The sequence below is a fragment of the Podarcis cretensis genome, assembly GCF_951804945.1.
Source record: "Podarcis cretensis genome assembly, chromosome: 14".
Taxonomy (NCBI): domain Eukaryota; kingdom Metazoa; phylum Chordata; class Lepidosauria; order Squamata; family Lacertidae; genus Podarcis; species Podarcis cretensis.
The window spans coordinates 55,673,867-55,687,855 of record NC_137183.1 but is presented as its reverse complement, the minus strand read 5'-3'; the positions used below and the strand labels follow the sequence as shown (position 1 = coordinate 55,687,855).

The 13,989-nt window shown below is 51.0% G+C and overlaps 1 protein-coding gene across 6 annotated transcripts; it reads left to right on the top strand.

The window, feature by feature from the left end:
* The first annotated feature begins 23 nt into the window (after window positions 1-23).
* PDIA2 (protein disulfide isomerase family A member 2) lies at window positions 24-13,946 on the top strand. Of its 6 annotated transcripts, none has more exons than XM_079952985.1 (12): window positions 24-140; window positions 1,443-1,638; window positions 2,834-3,040; window positions 4,835-4,968; window positions 5,324-5,464; window positions 6,436-6,552; window positions 9,192-9,317; window positions 9,499-9,696; window positions 11,567-11,687; window positions 12,968-13,149; window positions 13,316-13,405; window positions 13,821-13,946. In XM_079952985.1, the coding sequence occupies exons 1-12, from the start codon at window positions 51-53 to the stop codon at window positions 13,869-13,871; spliced, it is 1,653 nt and encodes a 550-aa protein (XP_079809111.1). In that variant the 5' UTR covers window positions 24-50; the 3' UTR covers window positions 13,872-13,946. The 6 variants fall into 6 exon arrangements, with proteins under 6 accessions (XP_079809111.1, XP_079809110.1, XP_079809114.1 ...); XM_079952984.1 differs by having other exon boundaries at window positions 13,493-13,946; XM_079952987.1 differs by lacking the exon at window positions 24-140 and adding an exon at window positions 969-1,180 and having other exon boundaries at window positions 13,493-13,946.
* The last annotated feature ends 43 nt before the right edge of the window (window positions 13,947-13,989 follow it).

The following is a 13,989-nucleotide window of genomic DNA, read 5'->3' as shown; positions in this document are numbered from 1 at the left end:
AAGTGAGGAAGAGCAAGGGGAAGCTGGGCAGGACCCCACACAAGACCCTCATGTGTGGCCGCTGCTCCTGCTTGGGTCTGGCCAGCACCCCCCCCCGGGAGCCCCTCTCTGGGTTGCTGAGCACAGCCACAGCCCAGGAGGTCTGGCCAAGGAGCTGCCTTCTCTAGATGGCCTGCTATTTCTTATTGTTGTTGTATTATTATTGGGGGGGGGCTTCACTCTAAAGTCCCAAGGATTGCGGGGGGGGGGGGGAATACAGCAATTAAAAAACATCAAGAACAGTGTTGTGATTTGGGTCAGTCTGCAGCCCCTTCTAACACTTGGAGTCCTGAGCCCAGGAAGGGTTAATAGCTGATGGGAGAAGCCATTGCTAACTGGGTAGTTGCAAGTGAATGGCCTGCCATTGAAGCACCTCCATCAGCATCTCTTTGCCCAGCCAATGGGTCAAAATAAATAAATAAAAATTGTCCAGTAGCACCTCAGAGACCAACTAAATAGGTGTTGGCCGAGGGACTAGGGCTGCCAGATTTCAAAAGACGAAAATCCTGAAACAAAAGTTGTTCAGCTTTTCTTTTCTTTTTGCCCAAAGTTGTTGATCTTTTTTGGGCAAAATCATGGCTTGCCACACACCTGGACATTTTGCTAAATGCTGCTTCCCACTGCAGTATTCTGGGTATGTCCGGGAAATTCACACCAAGGACCATCAGCGTCTGAAATTAAGGAGCTGGATTGCCAGGGCAATGACTGACTGCGGGTGCCTGGCCTGGCTGGGATGCGGAAGGATGATGGCCAGCGTGGCTGGGTGAGAGCTGAGCTGAGTGGATGCTGCAGGCTGAGAAGCCAGAGAGACAGCGCCATGCTTGATTGATGGGCGATTCCAAGGCGGTCACAGTGAGAGAAGAAAGGCCTTTTGGGGTGTCGATGCTGTGAGATCCTCCATCTTTGGATCAGGCTGTACCTAGATTTTTCCCTAACAAAACCATAGATCCTAAAAACACCACAGTCTCTGCTGTCCCTCATTCCAAGGGAACCCAGTCCTGGAACCCCTGCAATCTTGCCCTGCTTGGGGATTGGGTGGCAGGCAGGCAGTGCTTTTCTACCAGTTCTGTGTCCCCTTGAATACCCCCAGAAAAAAGCACTGATGCTGTCAAAGTCGGCCAATTAGCTCACATCAAAGCAAGTGAGTGTAAATGCGCTCATTGCTACTATTAATTGTGGGGTTATCTTGATTTCCAAGATGGTGTTTGCAGAGCTTCCAGAGCCGTTTGCCTTGGGTTCAGCACCCCCTCTCCAGCAGCTCTTATCGGGCAGCCAGTGGGGAAGGGCCACGTGGGGCAAACTCTGGCTCCACGTCACGGAAAGGCTTGCCCCGGGAGCTTTATCTGCCCCTTCCCTGCCTGGCATCTCCTGGCTCCGGCACGCTGCCTCTCTCTCTCCTCCAGGCCGCCATGGGCTTCCTCCCGAGACTCCTGCTGGCACTGGGGCTGGCAGTGGGCTTGGTGCAGCGTTTGGGGGCCCAGGAGAGCAGGAACCAGGCAGAGGAAGAGGAGGAAGAGGAGGACCAGGGGGTCTTGGTACTCAACCAGAGCAACTTTGCCCAAGCCCTGCAGAAGCACAAACTGCTCCTGGTGGAGTTCTGTGAGTAGCAGCTGCTGCAGGGGGGAGAGCTTGAACGGGGCACAACCAGGGACTCCCCTGGCCTGCACCCCCAGGCAAAAGGCAGCAGGCGCTGGGAGGGGGCAGGTGGGGCAAACCGGAGCGCCCCCTTTAGGCTGCTTGGTTGCTTAGGGGAGGGGGCACAGTGGACCCTGTTGAGAGACATCCCCTCCGGCAAGGATACCCACTCAACTAGGACCAGGACCTTTTCAGCACTGGCCCCGACTTGATGGAACACTGTCCCAAGAGACCAGGGCCCTGCGGGATCTGACATCTTTCCGCAGGGCCTGCAAGACGGAGCTGTTCCGCCTGGCCTTCGGGCTTAGACTCACTCTGACCCCTCATATGGGATTTGGTATATAAATTTCCCCTTGGCTTTTTTGCTGGCCCATGTAGGACCAGCATCGGTGAATATCTGGTGTTCCCTCCCTTTATGGTCTTGATTTGTGGGCTACTACTAAAATGAGGCTGTATTTTAAGCTGTATTTTAATTAATTATTTTTTCTCTATTATGTTTTGTTGTAATTTACATTTGGTGTTAGCCATCCTGAGCCTGGCCCTGGCCGGGGAGGGCAGGATATAAAAAAAAAATTATAATTATATTATATTATATTATATTATTATTATTACCCTTCTTGTAGCTCCCGCCTCACCTTCCAGCCCCCCACCCCACCCCAGCTGTGTCCTCCTGTGGCACCACAGAGCTGCCTTTGTTGGAGCAAACCTGCTCTATGCTCTGGAAGGCGAGAGGAGAGGAGATTAAGCAAAAGCGGCTCTCAGCAGCCTATGGGGAGAGCAGACATGGCCTGCCAGGCCCACAGAGCCTGGCCCAGGGAACAGGAGGGATGGCAGCCTACAGAACCACGCCCTCCTGCTGTGCCTGTGGCTCCTGAGACCCACTGGTGTGCATGTACCACCACAATGGGGTTGCTCTGGCCCCACACTCAGAGACAGCAAATGCTTCCCAAGGCCAGTTGCTGGAAACTGCAGGAGGGAAGAGTAGCTCTCGCACCCAGGGCTTGCTTGTGGGCTTCCCTGTGGGGCTTCTGGCTGGCCACTGTGAGAACAGGATGCTGGACCCGATCCAGCAGGCTCCTCGGATGTCCTTACACACCTCCGCACTGCCATTTGTTGCCTGTGGGGTTGACGCTTCACCCCTCCTCCTTTTCCCTCCCAGATGCCCCCTGGAGCAGTCACTGCCAGGCCCTGGCCCCGGAGTACGCCAAGGCCGCCGCCCTGCTGAAGGAGGAGGGCTCTGCGCTGCGCCTGGCCAAGGTGGACGGGGAGCAGGAGAAGGAGCTGAGCGCAGAGTTCGGAGTCAGCGGCTTCCCCGTCCTCAAGCTGTTCAGAGACGGCAACCGCACTCACCCGGCGGACTTCACAGGTCAGAAGAGGCAGTGGTTTTGCGGGGCATTCTCAGCCGCCCTGGACCTCCCCTGTCGGAGGCAGGGTAGCTCTAAATACCCATTGGTCCCTTTGGGGGCATCCGGCTGGCCCCTTTGAGAACAAGATGCTGGACTAGATGGGCCTGATCCAGCAGCAGCCGGGGTCTCCCTTGGTTCTTATCCTGTGGCTCTTTGGGCATGAGGTGTCAAGCGAGGGAGTTCTCCTCTTCCTCCTCTTCCTCACAATATAGAATTAATGAGCAGCTGATAGATTTATAGTCCTTTATTACAGCATTGTGTTGCACACACAGACAACCCTCTGCAAGGAGATCAGTTGCCTATTCTGAATCCGACTTCCGACTTCCGACTTCCGCAGCAAGGACTGTGCCAATGGGAAGTTCCTCCCCCTCTCAGTCTCCTTTGTTCTCCGATACTGTCAGGGGCTCAGGAGCAGAGGCACAGGGAAGAGAGGAGATGGAGAGCGAAGGGGAAGAATCCAAGGGGAGCGTAGGAGAAGAGGACAGTGGACCAAGGGATTCCATGAGCCTCTCCATCGAATCGGAAGATTCACAGAAGGGGGCGCCAGTGGCCAGGGGTAGGGGGTTCCCAAGGGGAACGCCCCAGGAGCAAGGGGGCAGCAGGGACTCCCAGAGCAGTAGTTGGAAATCAGGACCAGCTTCCCCACCAGAGCAGAGTGGGGGGGAAAGAGTCCCAAGTATCGGGGCCAGTGCATTCCCCACCAGGGAGAGAAGACGAGGCAGGGCTGACCACGCCTCCATCAGAAAGTCGGACAACGGAGGGGAGGTCAGATCCGGCCAGTATCCCGGAAGAGGGAAGCAGTGACCGAAGTAGTGTAACGGTTAGGAGAAAGGTCACTGGGTTGGCGCGAGAGGCAAGTTCAAATGTACAGGAGCGCGGGACGGCAGAGAATGAGGATTGGGAACCGGGTCCTAAAGCCTGCAGGAGGCAGGGGGAGGAGCTAAGCAACTCAGCGTCGGAAGAGTCCAGAAAGGGCAATGCCCCAGCGGGCAGGAGGACCCAGAGGAGGAGAGAGCAGCGGAAAAGGTGGAGCAGGGCTAGGATCTTAAACTGGTGTCAGAGGGGAGGAGACTCAGACGGGACTTCGCCGATCTAGGGTTTAAGATGTAGGGCTGCGCGCTGCGGCTTTGAAATGGAAATTGAACTTCAATAAAGACTCTTGTACATTACGACAGCCTAGCGTTGGTCCTCTGTGAGCTGGGACCTAGAGGCAGCTCTGACAGATACGTTCAGACCTCTGAGTCCGAGGGAAGAGGGGGGGTCCCCCCACTTTCAATTGATGTATCTTCCAGCTGTCCCCTCCCTTCCGGATCTCTTGTCATTATCTCATAGCTGGGTAACTCCTCCCTAATCTGTTCAGCTTCTATGTTTGTTTCTGCTTCTCTCTCTGCTTCTGGAAATGCTGGAGGTGTGTGTGGGGGGGAAATATTCCCCCTCCACTTCCGAGAGGGGCTTATCCATCTACGACTGCATTCCCCAATCTTCAGATCCAGACCATTCCCTGACATGAGGGCTTCACCTCAGAGGGAGCAACAAGAGCTCTTTGCTTGCAGCTCCTTGCCTAGATTTCCTGGGATTGCATTCGCCCTCTTTGCAGTGGCATCACATCAGGGGCTTATTCTCATCTGAACCTCAGCTGCCATGAGCCCCTGTGAGAGGAGTGGCGCCATTCGCCACTCTCCCTTCTTAACGCAGCGCCTGGTCAAGCAGGTGGTGCTGCCCCACAACTCACACTTTTGCCGCCCGTTTGCCAGGCCAGCGAGACGCAGAGGGAATTGTGAAGTGGCTGAAACGGAAAGCTGGGCCCAGTGCGGTGCTGCTGGAGAATGCCAGCCAGGCGGCTGCTTTCCTGGATGCCAACGTGGTGGCGGTGGTCGGATTCTTCTCTGTGAGTGCCCCGCTTGCACCTCTGCACTCCCTAAGCCAAGCCAAGCTGCTACTCCTGAGCTGGTGCAGCCCTGCTGCCTGTTCCCCGCAGCTGGGAAAGGGAGGAAATGTGAGGGTCAGCCTCTGGCACATTCCAGGGGATATTTGGGCAGGCTGGGGAGTCCCCAGGCTGGGGAGTCCCCAGGGAGTTGCTGTCTTGAGGCGCCTTCCCCACACCCAAGGCCCTGCCGGGGGAAGCAGGTCTCCCAGAACGAGACTCTCTTTCCTCTCCGCAAATGGAGCGCAGGCCTCAGATATCCTTGGCATGCTGCTCCTGGCATCCTGTGCCCGGCTCAGCCGCTGCGCATTCCTTGCAGGACCTGCAGGGTGAAGACGTGCGCCTCTTCTACGATGTGGCCAGCGATGCTCCGGACGTTGCCTTCGCACTCACCAACCACTCGGAGCTCTTTGAGAAGTTCAACGTGACCCACCCTGGCACCGTCTCTCTCTTCCGGAAGGTGAGAGCTGGGCCAGGCGGGCACTTCCAGGAGCTTTGCAGGGTTGGTTAAAAGACCGGGGGGGGGGGGGACATTTAGAGGGGAGGTGTTTCTTTCTGTGGCTGGTGCAGCTGCTGAGATTTATAGATGGTGCCCAGACACACTCTGTCACCTCTTGCAGCCCAGGGACATAACCACTTTTTGAGTGGATTTTTTTGGAAATGTCCCTCAAGTACAGCTGAAGGCAGTATATTCAATCTTGTGAGAGTAAAAGCACATCTATATTTTGGAATTATAAAGTTGTGGTATACAGAGGATAAAGGTAAAAAGTCAATTATATAAAATGCATTTTGGGGGTTTGGGTCAATAGTCAAATACTGGGTCTTATTCTAATTGCCCCAGCTAAAAACCTTGCAACCTTTGCTGTCACCTGCTCATCTTGACCTGTCAAGAGAAAGGACACTGTAGCAGTGGTTGGGCAACCCAGATGAATAATAGAGGGATGATAACCCAGCTACTCACACTGCGTTTTAGAAAAGCAAATAACTTAATTAGGCAGCGCTTAAAATGATATCAAGCGACAGAACAATCTGGCCACAATAAGGAAATTTTGCCTGTGGTATGACTATTTTCCACCCAGTCGTCTTGACTCTCTGGCACCCTGTTTCCATAATTTTGTTTGCTTTACAGTGGTACCTCGGGTTAAGAACTTAATTTGTTCTGGAGGTCCGTTCTTAACCTGAAACTGTTCTTAACCTGAAGCACCACTTTAGCTAATGGGGCCTTCCGCTGCCGCCGCGCCGAGTGATTTCTATTCTCATCCTGAAGCAAAGTTCTTAACCCAAGGTACTATTTCTGGGTTAGCGGAGTCTGTAACCTGAAGCGTCTGTAACCTGAAGAGTCTGTAACCTGAGGTACCACTGTATTGTTATGGCTGGTGGCTGATGCAAAGAAAGATTGATTCATTGATTCATTCATTCATCCTCTTGCAGCACGATGAGTCCCGGGAAGACTTCCTGGTGGATGAAGAGCTGGGCCTGGATGGGGCGGAGCTGGCACAATTCATCCTGGCGCAGAGCCTGGAGCTGGTGATGGAGTATACGAGTCAGGTGAGGGGGGGGCCTGCAATTCCTCATCCCCTTCTTCCTCCTGGCTGCCAGCCAGAGCCCAGCTCCTCCTGGCTCTTTCTTGCCAGGGTTTCTTGTCCCTTTTAGGGATTTTCCAGCATTGCAGGGGTTTGGCCCAGATGACCCTGGGGGGGGGGCCTTCCAACTCGTGACTTCCCCTTCTAGCAAGCAAAGCCCTGCCACAGCTCAGCACCACCAGAGGGAGAGGAGCCACTGCGTGTCAGGCTCCAGGGAATCTGATCCCTCCTACTGTGGCAGTCAAGAAGCAGATAAAAAAAAAAGTTATTACCAAGTCTTTTATTCAATATTTACAGAGAGAGAATGCAGAAATTGTGGGAATGTTCAGGGAGGCAGGAGAGGATATATTGTTTATTAATATCCTTCCTAACTTGCGCTAGCAAGTTCTATAACCTAGCAGAGTTTTAACAGTCCTCTTTAAACGCACAGCGGGTAGCTGGTTGCAAGCGTGTTTAAGCTTCTCGATATAGATTCCTGGTAAGATCCCTTATTTCCCTCTTAAAAGAATAAACACGCCACAATCTTATTTAAGATGTATAAAAGTTGTTTACTCACATCATCAGTTCACAGTTGGATCCCTGAAGGAAGACTTAGTTACAAAGTATATACATGTGAGTCTATCCCATATGGAGATAGTCTCTTTGTCCTCTGTTGGCCAGCAGAGTATCTCTAGCTAAAAGGTTGCTCCAATGAAGAGAGGAAGTCAAAGAGAGAGAGATAGCTACATGCCTTGTGCTTTTGTTACCTGCACAGGTAAGATCACGCCCACCTCTAGTCACAGGCCAGAGGAAGTATGTCCCAGTCAGGAGGAAACAGGAAGTTTTCGACTGGCTGGTCCAAACATCCCCTTGCAAGTCCACTCTAGGAAAACAAGGAATGTTGTACTTGACTGCTACTTATGTATCACATCCCACAGAGATGCCATCTCTCTTAGATAATGGCGTTGCTCCGAGTAAAGTCCCACCCCCTCTGTCTCTCCTCTTCTACGTCATCCCTCCGCCAGTTGAGCTGCGCTTTCTGCCTCTGAGCTTTCTGCTCTACTACTCTCAATGCACGCCTGGTCCTAGGAGAAGGGGGGTCAAGAATACTTTGAATGATAACGTGTCAACCAGCTGCTCCGGCTCTGCTGCTTCCCCCTCCTTTTCCATTATCTCCCAGCTTTTTCCCTCTTCTGTCTCAGAGTCATGACCTTCTGCAAACCACCATTGTAATTCTATACCGCCCTCCTCTTCTTGGGAAGGTTCAGGAGAAGAAGGGGGGCTGTCTCTATCATTCCTTCTCCGATGTCCAGTCCCTGACGCTGTGGGTGGGACCCCTCCGCTCAGTGGAAGGACCCCTGCTGGGTCACAGTCAGCCCTGGGCCTTTGGGTCTGTCTGCCTGGCAGGGAAGGGGGGCCCTGAGAGCCCAGCACAGCCCCCTCGCCATTTCTGCTGCAGAGATGCAGGCCTCCTCCCTGGGGAGAGTGGGCTGTTCTTTTGCTTCTGGGTTTTTGGGGCACCTGTCTTCACTGTCAGAACTAGTGTTCGGCCGAGCTACTCCTTCAGTCGAGCCCTCTGGCGGTGATTCACAACCTGAGCCTTTGATGACGTTGCCTCATTACGCAGAGTATCCAAGCAGCAGAAGGGCGAGAAATATGAGCTACATTGCTAAGAGTTTTATTTCTAACTACGCAGACAGAAAAGAATATACATCCTCTCTCTGTGAAAGCAGAGAGGCAACTGGAACAAATGAACAGGAAACCAGTAATATCAACATCCGTCTCCTGTGAGACTTCCAGCAGTCTGGAATGTCTGGAATGTAAAGAGAGTCTTGTGACTCCAAGCACTGCACAGTGGCAAAACAGAAACCTAACATCCTCCCCCTTTCTGTGAACACCACTGGGCAGTGTGTCAAAACAGAAGCCTAACACTTAGACCCCTCCACCCCTGGGGGGTCCCCGCTCTGGCATTCCCAAACCAAAGGAAGGATTAGACTCTGATTAATAGAAGACACACAGAGGCTTGACCAGCAAGACTCTGGGAGGGGTGCATATAATAATGATGACTGTCTACCCTTCGGCCCAGATCGTTTTATTCACAAAATAACTTTTTACACAGTGTACGTAAGAACCAATCAGATTTCCTCTGAGCATTTCAAAACCCCCACGTGGGACAAAGTTAAACTACAAAAACTAATTAAGCATGCATACTTCTGGGGTAAATAAAACAGAACTAAAAAGGAGGGATGCATTCAGCAACCCCGGAGGTCATAAACAGCAATAAACATGTTAGGAAGGATGGCAAGGACGATAGGGATCTTTATCACCTTCATGTGAAAAAATATTCCTTGGCCCTAAGATGAACAAAATCAAGGAAGGGCACATCAAAGAACTGCCTACTATCTTTCATGGCCTGGCGAAGCAACTGGTAACTGGGCTGTGTACGTGACTTGTCAAGCAGGAGAAATAGGACAGGGATGCGGAGGCATGGATTGATAAAAATCATAACAAAATGGCTTAAGCCCAGTCAGCGCAATGCTTTCACAGATGGCTTGCTCCATATTTGGTATAATTCCTCCTAGCAATCCCACCTGATCACTACACCCGCCTGTGTCTTTCCCCTAGAACTCCTCCAGGATATTTGGGGCAAAGATCCCAAACCACCTGCTGCTCTTCATCAACAAGACGCAGGACTCTCAGCTGGAGCTCCTCAGCAGCTTCCGAGATGCTGCCCCTGCCTTCAGGGGACAGGTGAGCCCCCCTGGCCAAGCGGCACATTTGCCCTGGGGCTTTGGGGTTGGGGGGTCCCATGCAGGGAGGGGCTGGGGTTTGTGTGGGTGCTGTGTTTTCTGCTTCTGGGAGGCGAGTCCCAGGGAGCATATTCCTGCCCTGCCAGGGGTTGGACTAGACGCATCTCTGCCCCTCTATGCAGGTGCTTTTCATGCTGGCGGACGTCAACGGGGAAGGAGCCCAGATCCTGCACTTCTTTGGCCTCAAGAGCCACGAGGCTCCCGCCATCCGCTTCATCAACATTGAGAGCAACAGGAAATACCTCTTGGTCGCAGACGGATCCCTCACGGCTCCTGCCATCCATGCCTTCTGCCAGAAGGTGATGGAGGGCAAAGTCCAGGTGGGCAGCCAGCCGCATGGTCAGGCTGGGGGCGGGGGGAGAAAGGGACAATGACTCTTAAAAAAATATGTACTTCACATACAATTTATCATTCACTTATATGTTTCTTTTTGTCTTCCCACCCACCCCACGCTGATGTTTTTAAATATTTAATTGCTGCATTTATACTTGTTACTAAACCCCCCCAATTCCATCTGATCTTCCTTTTTTTATCCCGCTCATATTTCAAATACACTCCTACCATTCCTGTTCATGGAATATTTATTTGATTCTTATTAGTTTGTGACCCCATGCACATATTGTATGTCTTCTGTTTATGAATTTTTAAACAGTATAGTGTTATAAAAATATTGTCAGTATATTATTAGCCGGCATGTTGCTTGTTGTTGTTCATATTTCAAATCCTGCACGCAATTTCCTATTGCTAAAATATTTTGGCAGGTAGTCCCATTTTCCATAAACAGTTCATCACTGTGTCCTCTGAGTTTTACCGTCAGTTTTGCCATTTCATCATAATCCATTCATTTTATAAGCCATTCTTCTCTGGTTGGAGTCTCTTTGAAGGCTCTTCAGGGATGCCACTGTCAGGAGCTCGTCCTACACTCGAGTAGGACCCTGGTAGAGACACATGCTTGACTGGCATGTTCTCTCCCTCCTGGTCATTCTTTCAGGAGCTTAATAAACTTTCCTCTGCCCGAACATCACAGTGACTGATGCCAACCGACACAGGCACACTTAGGGATCCGCAGAGTCTTCGCAGTTGGTGTAACAGACCTCAGCAACTCAGCATTTTGGCTAATCCACTTTATTTACATCTAAACACCCACGGAGCACTGCAACATGGCTCCCTTTCTCTCTAGCATCAGACAGCAAAGAGAAAAAGAACAAAGGACAATAGTTCCAATTCACGGAACACAGTAACACAAAACATCCTGTCTCCGTCACTTCCCACACTGTGGAATGAAATCTTACACCATCATGTGATAGACAACAATCCCATGACTGCAATCACAGAGCAGGAATTCTAACAGCCACCATCCCTCACCCCAGATGGGAAGGAGCTCTGCCCTACAGGTGAGATGCTGGTGGAGCAGTGGCCACAGCCTCCGCCTGGTCCCCTCTCCCCCCAGCAGTAGGGAAGGGGCCAAAAATGCAGAGTCGAGGAGGCTGCCTCCCTCGCAATGGGGGGAGACCCATAGGCCTGAAGTCTCTCACCACTCCTGGTCTTATAGTAAGGTTAAAGCTTACTGAGAAATGATATATAATGAATTGGAAAAGATGTTTAAAATAACATTTGTAAAACAAAAAACAAAAAACCCAGTAGCTTTCCTTTAGGGAAATATAGGGAGTGAACTACCCAAACTGTGCAGAAATTTATTCATATATGTGATTACAGCGGCAATAATGTTTCTTGGCCCAAAAATGGAAAGAAGAAGAAGTCCCAGCAAAAGAAGAATGGATACAAAAACTTATGGCATATGCAGAAATGGAGAAACTTATAAGAAAAATAAGAAAGATAGCAAACTTTTTATAAAAGAATGGAAGTGGTTTATTGAATATTTACAAACAAACTGTAAACAGATAAGAACATTGGCAGGATTATTGTAATAAGCTGCAGTTTTATAAGAGTATGAATTTAAAGTAGATGGATAAATGAGCAAATTAACTTGGAAGTGCAGAGAATATTAAAAATAAATTTAAGGAACTACAGAAAGAGGGGGGAGGAAGTCAAGTTTTGAAATGTTAAAATGATTGTAAAATTATTGAAATGTATAAAACTGAAAATCATAAATAAAATAACATAAAAATAAAAAAACAAGTCTCACCACTCTACTGACCCACAGCACTAAGCGCTGCTTCATCTTTCCAGCCGTACCTGATGAGCGAGGAGATTCCAGAGGACTGGGATAAGGCGCCAGTCAAGACCCTGGTTGGCAGAAACTTTGATCAAGTGGTGTTTGACGAGAGCAAGAACGTCTTTGTGAAGTTCTGTAAGTGGCTCTTTGGGACTGGGGAGGAGGAATCTCAAAGCTGCCTCTGGGGCTCGTCCACATTCCCTCCTGGCACCCTATGGAAACTTACTGGGAGGGCAGAAGAAGCAGAGGGCAGCCCTCCTTGGGGGTTTTCCCCTCTCATCCCCAGTTGGCAGAAACAGGCTTGGCCCAGATTTTCAGGTACATATACAGAGCTCAATGATATATACATATACAGAACTGCAGGAATCTTTTTGCCCGGTGTGGGACTCAAACCCACAACCCTGAGATTCAAAGTCTCACGCTCTACTGACTGAACTATCTCCAGGAAAATTGCTGCCGAGAGACCTTGCCTCCTCTGCAGACTTTCAGAGCCCAGCCCTTTTCAAGCGGTTCAGAAAACATTTATTACAAAAATTGCATAGAAATAATTTACCAGTGTGATAACAAATGTATATCAGCCAAACAGTCTGGAATTTATAAAGTCTTCAGGATACTTTGAAATAGGGCCAGACTACTCAAAGGGGCCAGAATTGCCTGAGGAGGAAATCCCGAAAGGCAGGGCCCACCACTGAGAAGGTCCTGTTTCCCATTTTTAACAATTGATTGGGAGCTGTCCAGAGTGGCTGGGGAAACTCAGCCAGATGGGCGGGGTATAAATATATTATTATTATTATTATTATTATTATTATTATTATTACCCTGTGGAACACCCTTCCAGCAGATGTCAAAGCGATAAACAACTACCTGACATTCAGAAGACATCTTAAGGCAGCCCTGTTCAGGGAAGTTTTTAACGTGTGATTTTACTGTATTTTTGGTTTTTATGGAAGCCGCCGAGTGGCTGGGAAGGCCCAGCCAGATGGGCGGGATATAAATAATAAATTATTATTATTATTATTACCCGTCAATCCAGTAGGCCATAACAGGCCACAACGGAGCGTGGTCTTTGAAGCTGAACTTAAAAGTCCTGGCAGGCTTACAGTGGGGCAAGGAGTCCCACACTATGTAGGGCTTTAACAGTTAAAACCAGGGCCTGAAAATGGGAGCAGAAAGCAACCAGCGGCCAGTGCAATTGGTACCAGATCAGTGCAAACACCCACAACCATTACATCCTCTGTGCCAGTTGTGGGGTCATTTTTAAAGGCAGCCCCACAGCGAGGTGTTAAGAGGGACACAGGCTGCACAACTGAAACCAGGTCAGCTTTCTCCAGAGAGGGATGCAGCTGGTGAACCGGCCTGACGACAAAACAGACTTGCATCTTCCTAACTCCATCCCTTCTCTTCCGCTTCCACAGATGCCCCCTGGTGCCCCCACTCCAAGGCAATGGCGCCCGCCTGGGCAGAGCTGGGCGAGAAATATAAAGACCGCGAGGACGTCCTCATCGCCGAGATGGACGCCACGGCCAACGAGGTAGCAGGGCTCCCCATCCGAGCCTATCCAACGCTGTACTACTTCCCTGCCGGGCAGGACAAGAAGGTAATGAAGGTGCCCCTTGGCGTGGGGGGGGGGGGTAACTGTGGCCACAGGATGTGCCCAGGTCCTCCGGGACAGTAGAGCAAGGAGGCTGCCCCAGGAGGTAGAAGGGAGGCAGCAGCTGCTTGTGGGGCAAAGCCAGGCCAACACCCCCCGTTTTCCACCCCAGATGATTGAGTACCGGAGCACCAGAGACCTGGAATCCTTCTCGGCGTTCTTGGAGAATGGGGGTGAGATCCCTCCCCAGGACGACACCCAGGTGAGTTTCAGCAGCAACCCCTCGTGCCCACTCCAAACATTGAGTTTGTCCCCGTTCCCACGGTGATGCTGGGCTCTGGCTTTCCAGGCTGCCGAGACCCCCGAGGAACCCCAGGAGAATCGGACGAGCCCACCAGGCTCCCCAGAACCAAGAGACGAGCTGTAGAGCCGGCCGTGGTCTCCAAGGGCCTCGCTTCCTTCGTGGCTCCGCTGCACGTTTGCCGGTGGCCAAAAACCAGAGGATCTGGGACAGCTGCCACGTGAGAGTTGTGCAATGTAGGGGACAACAGCTCCCTTCGTCCCCCCCCCCATCAGGCTCCCCCTCTTGCCTAAATGCTGCCCTGGGAAGAGACCAGCAGCCCTCCTCCCTCCTCGTTTTTATATATTTATTTATATCCCACCTTCTCCCCTGAAAGGGACTCAAAGGTGGCTTACAGACGAAAACACCAGAAGGAAGCAACAACTGAAAAGCAATGAAGCACTAACAGAAATCTATCATCTATCAATCATGATGATCTATTAAAAACATGCAGATAATTGCAGCACCAGCCCTTTCATTAACAGCAGCCCCCCCCCCCCCGTGTC

What these genes read in the sequence shown, in the direction of transcription:
- PDIA2 (XM_079952983.1), top strand. Translation starts at nt 2,443, where the DNA reads ATGGGGAGAGCAGACATGGCCTGCCAGGCCCACAGAGCCTGGCCCAGG. An exon ending in CGGTGGTCGGATTCTTCTCT is followed by an intron (nt 4,969 to 5,323) that starts GTGAGTGCCCCG and finishes CATTCCTTGCAG; the next exon opens with GACCTGCAGGGTGAAGACGT. An exon ending in CTGCCGGGCAGGACAAGAAG is followed by an intron (nt 13,150 to 13,315) that starts GTAATGAAGGTG and finishes TTTCCACCCCAG; the next exon opens with ATGATTGAGTACCGGAGCAC.